The 16,198-nt window shown below is 44.8% G+C and overlaps 1 protein-coding gene across 1 annotated transcript in view; it reads left to right on the top strand.

Annotated features, from left to right (window-relative positions):
- Positions 1-16,198, top strand: part of LOC308293096 (cyclic AMP-responsive element-binding protein 5-like) — a gene marked incomplete at its 3' end in the record, with an annotated part of 36,189 nt that overhangs the window by 16,113 nt on the left and 3,878 nt on the right. Inside the window, exons 8-12 of the mRNA XM_080735526.1 lie at positions 4,955-5,269; positions 6,812-6,880; positions 12,692-13,024; positions 14,843-15,142; positions 15,947-16,058. Of these exons, the coding sequence (XP_080591652.1) occupies positions 4,955-5,269; positions 6,812-6,880; positions 12,692-13,024; positions 14,843-15,142; positions 15,947-16,058 (1,129 nt within the window). The remainder of the gene's footprint in view (positions 1-4,954; positions 5,270-6,811; positions 6,881-12,691; positions 13,025-14,842; positions 15,143-15,946; positions 16,059-16,198) is intronic.

Below are 16,198 nucleotides of genomic sequence, written 5' to 3'. Positions count from 1 at the left end.
GAAGTTATATGTATACGATGTAATATGCGGTACTGTATGGATTTAGTCCGATTGCAGACAGAAATCTCCTTTGCGTACGTCCACATTTCATTCCAATCAGCATTATCGATAGATATGTTGAAATCTTTCTCCCATAGCTGTTTGACAGCATGGGAGTTTGTGGAGGAATTTGAATTCAGAACTTGGTAGAAAATAGAGATAAGGTTTTTAGCCAATCGGAGAGAAAGAGTACTTTCCACCTGTGAAGTCGAACAATTGGTTAACAGTGAGGTGTCTTTAGTAATAAAAGCTCTAATTTGGAAATACCTAAAAAGTTCAGGTCTCAATAAACCAAAACGCTGCTGCAGCTGTGCGAAGGACATCAAAATTGGACCTTTAAATAGATCTCCGAGCTTCCTGATGCCCTGTGCCCGCCAGACCTCGAACCCCCCATCCTCATAACCTGGCTTAAAGTCGGGATTACCCACTACTGGAGTAAGAGGAGATGTTAGTTTAGAACGGTTCTCGGTAGAACGTGTAGCCCTCCAGGCCCTAATTGAACACAGTGTGATGGGGTTAGAACATAGTTCCTTCACAGATTTAAAGTCTTTGATAAACAATAAGTTCCAAAGTGAGCATCTAGATTGAGAGGATTCAATATCAAGCCAAATTGAAGATGGGTCAGGAATACGCCAGCCAGTAAGCACCCTGAGATGTGCAGCCAGTTGGTAAAGCCTAATATTAGGCAGATCTAAACCACCATCCGCACCGGCCATCTGAAGCTTGGCCATTCTCAGGCGAGGCTTCCTCCCATTCCAAATAAAGGAACTCAACCAACCCTCCAACTGCTTTATGACCTTGTTTGACAGTAAAACAGGAACCATTTGTAAGGGATACAGTATTCTCGGGAGAACGTTCATTTTGATAAGGGCTATTCTACCCAGCCAAGAAAGCGGTAAAGGGGCCCATCTGACTAAATCCGTCTTAATGGTTTCTAGGAGAGGAGGGAAATTAGCTTGGTACATCTTATCGAATGTAGGTGTTATAGAAATCCCTAAGTAAGTAAAACCAGCGGGTGACCACCGAAAAGGAAAGGGTTCAGATAAGTTCGGGATAGAAGTTAATGTTCCAAGTGGCATTGCTTCAGACTTAGTTAAGTTAATCTTATACCCCGAGAAGGCGCCAAATCTGGATATCAGTTGCGTCAGACATAAAACAGACGTGCGGGGTCTGGAGAGAAAGATTAATACATCGTCAGCATAAAGAGTAATTTTGTGCTCCCTTTCACCGATCACAACACCAGGAATCCGGGCAGACTGTCTTATTGCTTCCGCCAGCGGCTCAATAGCAATTGCAAAAAGCAGCGGACTGAGCGGGTCTCCTTGAGGATTCCCCCGTTGGATGGGAAAGTTGCCAGATCTAAGGCCATTTGTCAGAACTGCCGCCTTACGAGAATTATAGAGAACTTTGACCCAGTTGATAAAATTTTCACCTATGCCGAACTTCTCAAGCGTTAAGAACAGATAGGTCCATTCAACGCGATCGAACGCTTTCTCCGCGTCAAGAGAGAGCACCATAGCGTCGTGATCAAAGCTCTGAGACAGCTGAATGACATTGAGAAGTCTCCTCATATTGTCATGGGAGTTACGTCCTTTAATGAAACCCGTCTGGTCTTCTTTAATAATGAAAGGGAGCACTTTTTCTAGGCGCATAGCCAAAATTTTGGAGAGCAGTTTCTGGTCAGAATTAAGCAAGGCAATAGGCCTGTAGGAGGCGCACTTCTCGGGGCATTTTCCTTTCTTGAGGAGAAGGGAGATGTTAGCTTCACGTAGGGACTGAGGCAATATCCCGGTCTCAGCCGAATGGTTAAACATAGCCAATAAGGGGTCTAAAAGAATGTTGTTGAATTCCTTATAAAATTCGCATCCGAACCCGTCCGGCCCAGGGGCCTTCCCCGAGGGCATACACTTCAGGGCAGCCAGAGCCTCCTCTTTAGTAATCGGGGCATTTAACATAGTATTCTGGGCATCTGTAGTATTAATGAGGTGCAAGTCTTCTAAAAAATTCAACATATCTTCCGGAGGGTAGAACAGAGCAAACTCCTTGTTAATAGTTTTGGTATCAAAAGACCTAACATTATTGGAGTCCGAAATGGCGGCTATTGTTTGAGAGTCAGCTCTCTTTTTAGCCAAGTTAGCTAAATACCTGCCGGGCTTATCCCCAAACTCGTACATCCTCTGTCTGGCATATTTCAGAGAATACTCAGAGTCTTGAATTAAAAGAGTATTTAAGGCGGTACGAGTGGCAGTAAGTTCTTTAAGTAGATCCGGGCTTGGTGCAGAAACATGTTGTTTTTCAAGATCAGCCAATTTGGATTCGAGGAGTTTGCGCTGTTCGTCCTTTTTACGTCTCTTGGAGGCAACATAAGACATAATCAATCCACGAGTGTATACTTTACACGTCTCCCAAAGGAGAGAAGGGTCATCTGTGGTTGATGAGTTAATTGAATAGAACACTTTGAATTCCGAGGAAAAGTAAGAAATGAATCTGTCATCTTTAAGAAGAGACGAGTTAAACCTCCAGCGTTTTGATAGTGCCCTTTCCTCAGAAAGAGAGTAAGTCATATATATAGGAGCATGGTCTGATAAAACAATACTTCCGATCGTACAGGAGGAGACCAAAAACAGTTTAGAGGAGGGGATAAAGAAATAGTCTATTCTACTGTAGCTAGTATGAGGAGCACTAAAAAAGGAAAATTTCAAATCGGACGGGCAAAGGGCTCTCCAGACATCAGAAAATCCAACGTCTGAACATAAAGATTTAAGAGTCCTGGCCTGCCTCGTGGGGGGAGTCGTACTAGGTGGGAGTTTATCCATAGAGGGATCAAGGTGACAATTGAAATCCCCCCCCACAAACGAATCCCCAGTGGCCAGGATTGCAAATTCTGCAAAAACCTTGGATAGAAAATCAGGTGAGTACCCAGGGGGTGCATAAACATTCATGAATGTCATATCTTTACCTTTAAGAACACCCTTAACAATAACATAGCGGCCTTGGCTGTCCACTGTAGTAACAAGGGATTTAAAAGCAAGATTCTTATTGAACAGAATAGCCACGCCCCTACTGAATGAGGAATAAGCGGTAGCAAAAACCTGTCCCACCCAATTCCTTTGAAGCTTAACAATATCCTTGGCCTCCATATGAGTCTCCTGTAGAAAAGCAATAGAAACGTTCTCTTTCTTTAAAAAGGATAGAACCGCCTTCCTCTTAGCTAGTTTCTGTAGGCCCCTGACATTCCAGGAGCAAAGCTTTATATTATCCATATTGGCCATAGAAAATGAGCAATAGATTAGTCAGATTAGGCCTAGAGAGGCCAGGGGACATGTCATCCCCGCCCATCAAAGAGAACAAACCTGCGTGACCTGAGCTAAACAAAAAAGAAACATATAACACATACAGTACGTAGAACACATAGAAACATAGAAACGCCCTACAAGAGAGGGGCATGTCCCCAAATGTACAGGGACCAAACATCTTATCAGAAAACCTTCAAACACACCCAATGCAAGACTACACCTCTCAAAAGCCGCACTCCCGCACTGGTAAATACCACAAAAGAGAAGGATGAAGAAAAGAAGTATAGGTTGTTATAAAAAAATATATATATATAAAAAAAAGAAAGGATGTACACCTATGTACCCATATGTACTCTTAATATGCACAAGGATGCGCATACATGCACACACAGCGTGAGCACAAGCATGCGCACCCATGCACCATGAACAGAGCAAACAAAGATATTTGTAGAAAGAGGATAAATAAAAAAAATCAACAGGATGTACAACCATATATAAATGTGTAAACAAAACATATACATGAATACATGAGTGCGCACGCATGCGCCCACAAACGTGGACACATGCATGCGCATCCACGCACCAAGAATAAAGCAGCTCGAAATGCTTACTTCTTCCAGTAAGAAAACCAAAACAATCCCCCACCCCCCACCCCCCCCAACAAACCCCTAAATACTGTGAAACTGTTGAAAGTATATACGGGTAATTATAAATAATAAAAACAGCATTGGTTATAAAAAAATGAAAAACAAATAAATATCAGAAGTTCCAAAAAGTAAAATAAATAAGGCATTAAACAAGCTATTCCACTTAGAAATATATCCAGTCTGTCAAAAAAGGCACTTAAACATCCCTAAAGCTATCAATCCCAAAGCTAAAAAAAAAACTAGTCTCAAAGAGCCAGGGTTACCACCGTAACCTGCAGTATAATGTGGTGCAATTAGTCCGTCGAAACGAGAGGGGGCGCTATGTTGCCGGCACATAGAGTTCACGGGTGATGACGTGGCCGGACGGCCGCGACCCGGAAGCGGAAGTCAAGCAAGCGGCTAGCAGCCACGATGTGGCTAACAGCAATGCTAATAAAAAAAACGTATAGGCTAAGTAAAAAGGGGCCGCATTTATAAAAAGAAAACGTCAATAAAAGCATTCCAACGACATCGGACAGAAACGTAAAGCACCACATGCTCTTGTACTATTGTCCACGAAACAGGAACATTTAAATAGCGACAGAGGATTATGAATAAATAAAAACAAAACACGGGAAGTATGGCGGTTAGCTCCCCCAGCAATGCGAGAGACAGAGCAAATGTCGTAATAATAAAGATATCAAAAAGTGGAAAAGAAACAAAACAAATGTCGACGTGTACAAGCTATATTAGTCCTAGTACCATCCATAATGACAAACATGAACTAAAACGTCAATTAGATAAATAAAAGGGGAAAGTATGGTACTAGGCGCGATAGTGGTAGCAAAGTGAAAACAAAGAAAAAAGTGGACCAGAAAAAAATAAATGTCGACATGACCTGGCTATTTAAGCCATATTACCGTCCATATTAACTAATACGTTCTAATAGGTAAAAAGTGCGAGAATAAAGAGAGAAAACGTTACGCTCAGTAGGTTAGCTGGAGGCTAGCAGGTCTGGAGGGTGAACTCATCGTCGGTGAGAGAGCGAGGCTTCGCCCCGGAGACGACGCTGGCCGTATCGACATCGGAGGCTTCGATGTCGATACGGCCACATCATCCCTCCTTCCCGGCTCCGCTGGTGTCGAGGTAGCGCCGTCATCTCCTCCTCCCGGTTCTGTTGGCGGCGAGGTGGTTCTCCCGTCCTCTCCTCCCGGCGGCGGTGACGCTGAAGCAGCTCTGGTCTGGGATTTCAAGAAAGCAGCAGCCTCCTTGGGGGACGATAGTTGTTTCCTCTTGCCGTCTTTGGTGGTAATGGAGAGCCGTGCAGGGTAAAGCAGAGACGGCTTGAAGCCCTGGCGCCATAGGCCGCTCATTACTTCACGGTATTTAGATCTTTGCTCCAGCACCTCCGGGCATAGGTCTTCAAAGATTAGAACTGGTTTACCCTTGTAGGATAGGGAACCTCTCTTCTTCCGAGCCTCTCGCACAATGGCCTCCTTAACTTTGTAGCGGTGTAGACGAGCAATGACCGCTCGGGGCTTGGAGCCGGGGGGTCGCTTGGCAGTCAGCGCCCTGTGACAACGGTCCAGTTCTGGCAGCGAGGGAAGCACGTCCTTGCCCAGAATGTCCACCAAGACCTCTGCAAAGAAATCAGTGGGCTGTACACCACTACCAGGCATAACTGACTCATCCAAACCAACTAAAATTATGTTGGAGCGCCTGCTTCGTCCCTCGAGCGAGATCATCCTGGACATCAGCTTGTTGTAGCTTTCTTCCACGGAGGAACACCTAGCCTCCACCTCCTCCATGCGGTCGCTGTAGCTGTTTAGCCCGTCCTCGACTGTAACCAGGCGCTGGTCCTGGTCAGAGATGGCCATCTGATGGTTATCTAGTCTGGATTCGAGGGCGGCAAAGGTATTTCTGAATTCGTTGGTGAGAGCGACTCGAAGTTGTTCCATTGATTGCTCAATCATCTTAGCAACGGCGGCTAGCTCGGAGGAGCCAGTGCTAGCAGCACCCTCAGGCCTCCTGCTATCCTGCCGCGTCGGCGGTTTGTTGCGGTCAGACATCTTCTGGAAAGTTCTGGTCAAATAAAAACCCAACACAAGTAGACGGGGTCGTGTGGGGAAGGGGTTAGCGAGGAAAAATCAACCAAATGTGGTAAAAGGAGTCAGTTTTATCGTAAAATTAAAGTTGCGGGAGCTCAGCGATGCAACGTGCGTCTTACTCCATCTGCGACCCCTAGTGGTCTCAATTTAAGGACTTTTTAATACTTCTAAGGTGACAAATTAAACATTGGCCAAATTGTCAAATATTAGAGGCAGAAATTGTGAAAATAGACGATCTACAGTACATGCTCTGTCTGTCTGTCTGTTCCTCTGTCTACCCGCTTGTCTGTCTGTCTTTGTCTGTTTTCTTCTCCACCCACACAGACAGACAGACATCAGACAGACAGACACACGTACCGGTTTATGCACGCACATGCACGCGGCACGCACACACACACACACACACACACACACACACACACACACACACACACACACACACACACACACACACACACACACACACACACAGTCACACACATTCATTTGCAGGTCATCATGATTTATAGATGCGGGTATAGTGGCCAAAGTGGTCAAGGACCTCGGCTCAGAAATATTCATAGAGGACAGAAGAAGTCACTTCACTCCTGTGGATGAATTAATCACGTGTGTCAAACTCCAGATGGATGTGACCTCGGGAGGAACCCTTCCTCCACCCCGAGGCGTCTTTTCTGCCATGGCTGATTCGGAGTGAAAGGTTATCTTTGTGACACCTCTCGCTTTCCCCCCCCCCCTTTTTCAGATGGACAGACACGGCTTGATGGGCATACCGGGTCCCACCCACAACAACCCCTCCTGTGCCTCGCCTCAGGTACGGACACATTTAGGGACGTGGTTCCTCTGCCTTTGGGCCTTTGCGTCGGGACGTGATTTTGGGGGGGAAGAAAGAAAAGATCACACCCAGTGTGAAGTGAGCGGCTGTCACGATATGACATAATATAGATACCTTTATTATCCCAAGGGATGACGATTAATTGTCACTCAAATAATTGGCGATTAACGATTTAATTGTGTACTTGTCGTTGACAATTACATTTCTGTTTGGCTTTTAGGCTTTGAAGTTGCATATGGTAGATATGACACATAACCTAAATATACAAATACATTACTGACATATTTGACTTAACTTACTACTGACTTAACTTACTACTTAAAAAATAACATTGATAGTGGAAATAGCCGATCTACAAGCTCACAACGCGTCGCGATGCGACCCGTTGTGAGCTTGTAGATCTGCTATTTCCACTATTTCTGACATTTTTCAACATTCACGATTATGACGATTATGACAAAATAATTGCGATAATGTCAAATAATCACGATTAGACGATTATGTAATAATTGTGACAGCCCTATTTATGAGTTAATGTCATTAAGCAAAGCTTGGCCAGTGTTACCCTGATGGCCATACGTACAAACAGGCGTTGGGAGCTTGTAGATCTGCTATTTTCACAATATCCATCTGCAGAACAGAATCAACTCCTACATTCCAAGTGCTTATCGGGGTGGGGGTCCCCAGTTCAAATATGATTATTTCGAACCACTGTATTGATTTAGGGCATTGGTTTAGCACGCAAATAAAAACCTTCTTCCTGTTTCTTTGTGTTGTTGATATTACATCCTCTTACTGGTGAGAGGATTGTGGATGTGAGCTTTGAGTGTGTGGTCAGTCAGTGGTGACCATATTACACTGTGTTGCTTTGAAAACAGTCATCGGTCAAACACAAGCCTTTCATTAACCACTTAGCCGCTTAAACCCTGTATACTTAGTTTGACCGGTGTCCCCCAGGGCTCTATACAAGAATAGCCGATCTAGAAGAGCATTTTCTAACCTTTTCGTCCTATAATTATGTGCCCAAAATAGGGAGACCAGGTTCAAAGTGACCCATTGTCTCTCTACATATTTTTATTAACACAAACACAGACAAGGCCCCTTTGTGCTTCTAGCTAATCTAATCCGTGATTAGAATAGAGAGAAAAGCAGCACACACACACACACACACACACACACACACACACACACACACACACACACACACACACACACACACACACACACACACACACACACACACACACACAATCTACAGGCTCACAACCAGTTTTCTCAATTTATTAACATTTTTGAAAATATCTAAAACAATAAAATATTCACCTGTCATGATTAGGGATGGAGCTCATGCATTTCTATTGATAATGAGCACCTTATCGATCCTGCTTATTGAGCTGGGCTTTTATCGAGCCCACTATTAAGCGTTTTCTAATATTTTGTGGAAAGACAAATTAAGTGGCTGACCACAATCTGAAATTAAATTAATGATGACAAAAGTAAAATACGATTTTGCCTATCATTAAAACAACCATTCATTAATATGCAATAAGTGTTAAATGGCTATATTATGAATAGTACTGTAAATAAACTGAAAATCCATATTCATTTAACCAAAATATATAATACAATAAAAATACATATTTATTAGGGCCTTCAAATACAGTAATTTCCTAACAGACAGAAGTGACCTTTTTGCTTTTGGAAAATAATATTGAAGAAACTGAAAGGAGCTATAGTCAACTTTTTCTTGAAAAACGGATGCTAAAATAAAAATAATGTTTCGAAAATATTTTATAAAAAAATAAGCTTCATTCATATACGTGTTTCTATTAAAAAATGACCACAAAAAGCGTAAAATAATGATAAAATAATAATTTTGGCCATTGTCAGACCGACACTTTGCTTACATTATAGTCTATAGACTAGGATGTAAACAAAGTGTCGGCCCTACAATGAAAAAGTTGAATATAGCTCCTTTAACTGGTTATTGTTTGTAGTGTACTGTCACTTTAAAAGTGTAATTTTGTTTCCCTGGGCAGCGCTGGTTGGCATGTATCAATACACTGTTAGACATACCGGTACATGTTTGTGCCAGCATGGGCGATTAGATTTATTTATTGATCCCCTCTTGTATTGATTGCTTAAACATGGGGGCCGCTATGCTCGATAAAAGGCTCGGCAAGCCCAAAGCTTATTGATACTGGGTCTCAATAACTTTGTAACAGGTTCGGTAGAGCTCCATCCCTAGATGGCCAGGTTGTGCCTTAGCCATGCCAGGTTGAAAGCTTTAGACAAGCTCCCAACCTTTCCTTTACGCTGAATTTCTCTCTGTCTAGATGTATACGGTATGAATCTTTAAGAACGGTTACAAGATCAAAGGCAACACCAAAAAAGACCCAGAGGGAAAACTGTGAAGTGCCCACTGTGCACACACACACACACACACACACACACACACACACACACACACACACACACACACACACACACACACACACACACACACACACACACACACACACACACACACACACACATAGGGGATATGACTTCATGCATTGACCCTGTATATGGAGTCACAAGTGAGCAGTGTATCGGGTTTCAGAGCCACTAAGGTTCAAATGTGAGGCTCAGAGAGAGACAGACAGACAGACAGACAGACAGCGCTTTGTCAGTTGACTGCAGTCAAGAGGACATGTCTCCTACTCTAGTGGTTCTCAAAGTGTGGCCCGGGGACCCCCGGGTGTCCTTGTGGGGGTAGGGCGTCCTCTTTAACCGTATATACCAGTGTTTCTCAAACTTTTAAATTCCAAGGTCTTCCCTTAACACTGACAGTGTACAAATGGATAACGGGTCCATTTGGTTCCATTTGTATTCTGTCAGAGTTAAAGACTAATCAATTTAGACCCTCCTAAAGGCACCCACAGAGTCATTGGAATCCACTTTGAGAAACACTGGTATATACATTGCCTATTTTAACACATATCTTGTATGGAGGTCCATGGAACAAATATTTTGAGATGGGGGTCCGCGTCCAAATACAAGTAAAAGGGCAGTCCATACTGTCTCCAAGGTGTGTTCAACTTCAAAATGACGTCACTCGCTACTTCTGAAAAGCATTAACCCGAATTTGAGTTCGGAGAGCTGCACACCCAGATGTTGTGACTCTCCGACGAAAGCTTTGGTGCTCGGAGACAGTATGGACTGCCCTTAAGGCTTTCACCATCTGAACGTGTTTTTTGCAGAAGATATTTAGTGTAGAGTGAAAACAGGAGGGGGCCTAGTATTGAGCCCTTGGGAATCTGGTCATTAGTGTATACAGTAGGGTTTACGGTAAGCTGTAGACAACCTCAAAGCTCTATGAAGAGGGGAGCACCTTCCTCAGCACTCGTATAAACATGCCAAGGATAAGGATTATCTATGCTTTAGTTAATGAAGTTGTCCTCTGTCCTACCAGATTCTATTAAATTATTTTCTCTTCTGTCCTAATATAATCTTCTCTAGTCTTGTCTTGTTTTATAGACAGTCTTATGACTTATATGATCTTATAGTCAGTCTACTCTCATCACGTACGGTGTTGTGCCTTGTTGAAGCGCTGCAACTGAGTTGTAGCTCATGTACAGTGTGAGCATACCTTCATTCACCGATCCCTCCCCCCACCATACACCCCCTGCCCAGACCTCCCCGCCCCCCCTGGTCCGATCCGACTCAGACAGAAATATCAATGCGATGTGTCATCCTGCACTAGTACAGCTGCATGATGTAATGGTGTAATGGCAGGCCGCTGTGGGGAGTGTTTCTATGTAGTAAACAGAGCCCGGGACGATCGTTCTGCCTTGTCCCGTCTTGTGGGTGACTGACTGACTGATTGGCTGGCTGGCTGGCTGGCTGGCTGGGCTGGCGGGGCTGGTGAAACTGGCACAGGCAGCCAGGGTGATCTCATTCTTGGCAGTCTCTAAATGTGTTCCCTTTTTTTCCCCTCGCTGAATGGAACGGAGGAAGAAGAATTTGAAGCGGAAAAAAAAAGAAAAAGAAAACTTCTCCTACAGAAATATTACATAACAGAGAGCTGATAGTAAGATGGGGGGGGGGGGGGGGGGGCAAGAGCAAGGGGTGATGTCATTCTCCACACACACACAAGCTCTCGTTTCTCTCTCTCTCTCTCTCTCTCTCTCTCTGGCCTGTGCTGCTGAGTGTGGTGGAAAGTGGAGACGTGGTTTAAATTAGCTCTTACAGTCTGTTTAGTCAGATGATACATGGGAATGATAAAGTGTGAAGGTATCAAACTGCTCCGCCAGGCATTTATTGGCACACATTCCCCCCCTTATGAGCATACACACACGTCCACTCGCATACACACACGTACTTACGCGCACATGCGCGTGGACACTACACACACATACATAGACGCACACATGTATGTGCGCGCACACACACACACACACACACACACACACACACACACACACACACACACACACACACACACACACACACACACACACACACACACACACACACACACACACACACACACACACACACACACACCTACACACACACACACACACTCACTCACTCACAAGTACATAATTGACTTTGAGTTCAGATTTAAGGTGTGCAGGGGACAGATACAGTTGCCCTAGAATCCCGAACCTGTTAAGTGTTCACTTGCTTATGCCAAGTGAAGGTTTGCTCGTACTAAATTTGAATGTATGCGACGTTGTAAACATGTGCTCGTGAGACTGATGGAACATTCATGCATGTTCTTTCTCCATTCCTTTTATTTTTTATTCTGTGATTACGGTTATGATTGTACACCTGACAACTAGATCAGTGGTTCTCAAAGTGTAGTCCTTGAAGGGTGTTCCTTGGGGTCCCATGCAAAATGTGGAAGAGCCCTATTGCTATTTGCCTAAGCCCTATTTTATACAAAAACGGTCATTCGACAAGCTCATAACACAACGCGTTGTGAGCTTTGTAGAGCGCCTATTTTCAAAAGTCCCACAAATTCTTTTCAAATAGCCTATATACATTTGGGGGTCTTTCGCGTGAATGTTTTTGAGAACCACTGAACTGTGGGGTTCTCAAAGTTATGGTTCCTTGAGGGGGTTCCAAATGGACCCTCACAGGTCTGTCACTCTGAAGGTGTACAGATGGAACCAAATACATTTGAGGCTTGTAGATCGGCTTGTAGATCGGCTATTTTCAACTGTCCGCATTCGATTCTTTTTGTACACTCTCAAGAGTTATGGGGGTCCTTTAAATTTAAACATGTGTGAATCACTGAACAAGACTATCAAACACATTAACCCAGGGGTTTTCAGGCCGAGAGAGAGATGAAGCCCACAACCTTGTCATAGATTCCATTTAGTTTCATTGTTTGACAGCACGATCATCAGTGTATTTTGGATTCATGTCAATTTGTGTTTTTTTGGATATTTAACCACTGCGTCGATACTTTACAAACTTGACCTTTCACTCTGTACTTAGTTTGCTCTTTTTCCCCTCTACACCAAACCTCTTTGCCGAAAATAGCCGATCTACAAGCTCACAACGCCTCGCAGCGTGAGGCGTTGTGAGCTTGTAGATCTGCTATTTGTGGCTAAAGTTCTCAGAATATGGACGCTAGGGTTCAAGTGGTTAATATAAAAAAGAAGGAAAAGGGTTTCTATCACACAAAGATTTGGACAAAGATTTTGGACCCCCCCCCCTGTAGTAACTCTGAGGAGCCCCCTGTTTTAAGACCCCTGCACTAACCTTATGATAATCTTCTCCCCTCACCCCCAGAGATCTAAACAGACCATGGGCCATCATCACCAACACCACCAACCGCATCAACTCCCAGGAATGGTCGCCGGCAGCAGCCCTATGGCAAACATAGGTCACATGATGGAGATAATGTCACAGCGCCAGCAGGCGCCTCCGCTGCAGCACCACCCTTCCCCTCATCAGCTGCAAGCTCCGCCCCTCACCTACCAGCAACGATACCACGCCCCGCAACACATGGGAAACGCCCACGGCCACCAGCTCCACCAATCGGGCAATGTCCCGAACCCTCAGGTCCACCAATCACCGCCTTTGCACCTGCACCAGGGCTCACCTCTCTCCATTCACTCACAGGTACAGTCGGGCACGTGCACACTTAAAGCCCATTTTCGACTGCAGCTTTAGCTCCACACGACACCACACTACACCACACCACAGTGGGGTCTGTGGAAAAGGGGCTATAGACATCAAAGGGGGCCTGAGCCCCTGCCCTTTTATCCGCCTGTAAAAAGTGCCCTCTCCAGACCACGAATGCAGTTTTTACTATGGTGAAAGAAATGCAAATGCCCTCTTTCCATGCCATATATGAAGGCAGCATTCAAGAGAGAATTGCCTTGTCCAAACTCTCCTGAACTTGAATGCAGCATCTTATGTTGAAAGAATTGCATTCTTTGTGTAGATAATAGAAAGCCATGCCATTATGTCACATCTCCAGTATTGACTTGATTATGCTTAGTTCAGTGTGGCATCAAGCATCGAAAATAGCATCGCGTTGTGAGATTGGAGGTCTGCCATTTTTTATGTTTTCACCAAAAGTACCCTTTTAGAAATTTCAGCCCCTGGGACATGCAGAGACACTGAGGCATGTTTTGTTTTTGCCCCACTGGCAGTGATGCTCTAAGGATTGCGATGGATGTCTGAATTATTTGTGTACCTTTGTGTACCCCAGAGGATGACCCCCGCTTAATCATTAGGCCAACATTTCTGCTTTTACACATTTGACTCGCAATCAAGATATCTAAAAAACTAGACTGGCTAGATTGACATGGAATTCGCTGTGCACCTTTATGGTCCCAAAACGATGCTCCATCTGATTTTGGTGTTTTCTGTAGTGCCACTAATATGTCAAAATGTACAATAGAGGGTATGCGCGTGACATCATCATCATACCCGGAAGTTATGCGGGAACGCCTACTGAGTGGCAAAAAAACAGCCCATATACCGCCAAACAGAAAAGTCCTATCTGGTTGCATTAAACAACGTTAAACTCACTTTGCCACTTGATTTGCCACTCAATTTGCCATTCACTTTATGCATGCGCATACCCTCTATTATACACATGATATCTCCCAGTCTAGCCCAGTCTAGCCTCGATGGAAGATTGCCATGGACCTTAATGTGTTCAGCATGTACTGTATGAACCCCACTGACTTTGGTGACCCCATTGCCTTACTCGAGCACCACCCTTACACCAAACTGTCCACCTGCATGTTATCCCAAAATCTAATGGCCAGATTGCCATGAAACTAGAAGAGCACATTAAGTGCACAAACCTTTCCTCTAGCACCACCCTCAGGCCAAAATTACCAGTTTTCACACAATACATCTTGTCAATTATAAGGCAGATTCCTGGATTCAAAATGATATGATATGCACAGTCCCACAGTTCTTATACAACCATACTCACAGAGTAAAAAGAAGGGAATGTCCGCACACAATACTGCTCTACCATGCTTTATTTAATAAAGAAACATGAGCATTTCTCGCATCATGCAAGGGCTCCATCAGGTCAGATTCCTGGATGAACACTACTGACACCCACCAGCGTCACTATGCCGTCACTAAGTCACATGCCTGTGCGTTCATTTGACTTGATAAAGGTTTTCTGATTCATGGTCCAAAACCATTCGTTTTGTATTTATCATTTAAAAAATTAACTAAACTAGTGAAAACAGCCAATCTACGAGCACACAACGCCTCGTGTTGCGAGGCGTTGTGTGCTCGTAGATTGGCTGTTGTAGATCTGCTGTTTTCACTACTTTTGTGCGACGGCCTTGTACAATGAAGCAAGGCTTTACTTTGCGAAAGAACATACAAATTTGAAACTTGGAGATACAAGGTTTCTGCCCGACAGTGACAATATGCATGTGTGTGTTTGTGTATCCTACACAGGCATCTCCCATGAACCAGCAGATGCAGTCTTCCCAGCCATCTCATTCCCATCACGCGGTGCAGCCGAGCAGCGGCAGCAGCAGCAGCAGCAGCAGCGGTTGCGGGGGCGGGGGCGGGGGTGGTGGTGGTGGCGGAGGCCGTCGCAGGAGGACGGCGGACCAGGACCCCGACGAGCGGCGGCAGAAGTTCCTGGAGCGCAACCGAGCGGCGGCCACGCGCTGTCGACAGAAGAGGAAGGTGTGGGTGTCGGCGCTGGAGAAGAAAGCCGAGGAGCTCACGCACACCAACCTGCAGCTACAGGTAGGACGCTACGAGAGATGTACACACGTGCACGCACACGCACACACACACACACACACACACACACACACACACACACACACACACACACACACACACACACACACAGACACAGACACAGACACACACAGGAACACGCACAATCAGACAAGATTAAAATCAGACACACTATACAGTGTACACTATTACAAACACAAAGGTTTTTAGTTACTATTTCAATGCATTTGATGTATGTCCTTGCCTATTGTAAGTCGCTCTGGATTAAGAGCGTATGCTAAATGCTTAAATTGTAAATTGTAAATTGCAAAAGAAACAGCCACATATAGCCACGTACAGTATATGCAGGCACACACACACAAGCATGCACAAAGACACACACACACACACACACACACACACACACACACACGCACGCACGCACGCACGCACGCACGCACGCACGCACGCACGCACGCACGCACGCACACACACACACACACAGTCACACGCAGAGCTTAAAATACTGTCACTGTCAGGCAGACACCTTGTATCTCCAAGTATCAAATGTGTATGTTTCTTTCTAAATTAAAGTCCTACTTCATCATAAAAGAGTGTCTCACAAAGGTTGTGAAAATATCTGATCTACAAGCACACAAGGCCTCGCCATGCAAGGCCTTGTGTGCTTGTAGATCTGCTATTTTTTCAAACGTGTGTGCTTGCAGATCTGCTATTCTTTTTAAACGAACGGTTTTGGACATTCAAGGTTTCCACCCGACAACGAACGATACGTTCCTCTGACTCTTAATGTCTCCAATGTGTTCCCAGAACGAGGTGACGTCGCTCAGGTCAGAGGTGGGTCAACTGAAACAGATTCTGCTCACGCACAAAGACTGTCCTGTCACGGCGCGCCAGAGAGAGACGACACAGGGCTTCCCCAGTGAGTAGCTCCACCGTCCACCTCAGCCCTGCAACACCTCCTACCTACAAAAACCTCACCCCAGCCTTTCCCCCCACAGTGAGCCCGTCACTGATCACCTCCACCTCAAACTGACCGTATTTTCCTCACCGACCCCCATT

The sequence above is a fragment of the Nannobrachium achirus genome (assembly GCF_963921795.1).
Source record: "Nannobrachium achirus genome assembly, chromosome: 10".
Lineage (NCBI taxonomy): Eukaryota > Metazoa > Chordata > Actinopteri > Myctophiformes > Myctophidae > Nannobrachium > Nannobrachium achirus.
The sequence above is the reverse complement of the archived record's forward strand: the minus strand, read 5'-3'. Positions and strand labels throughout refer to the sequence as shown.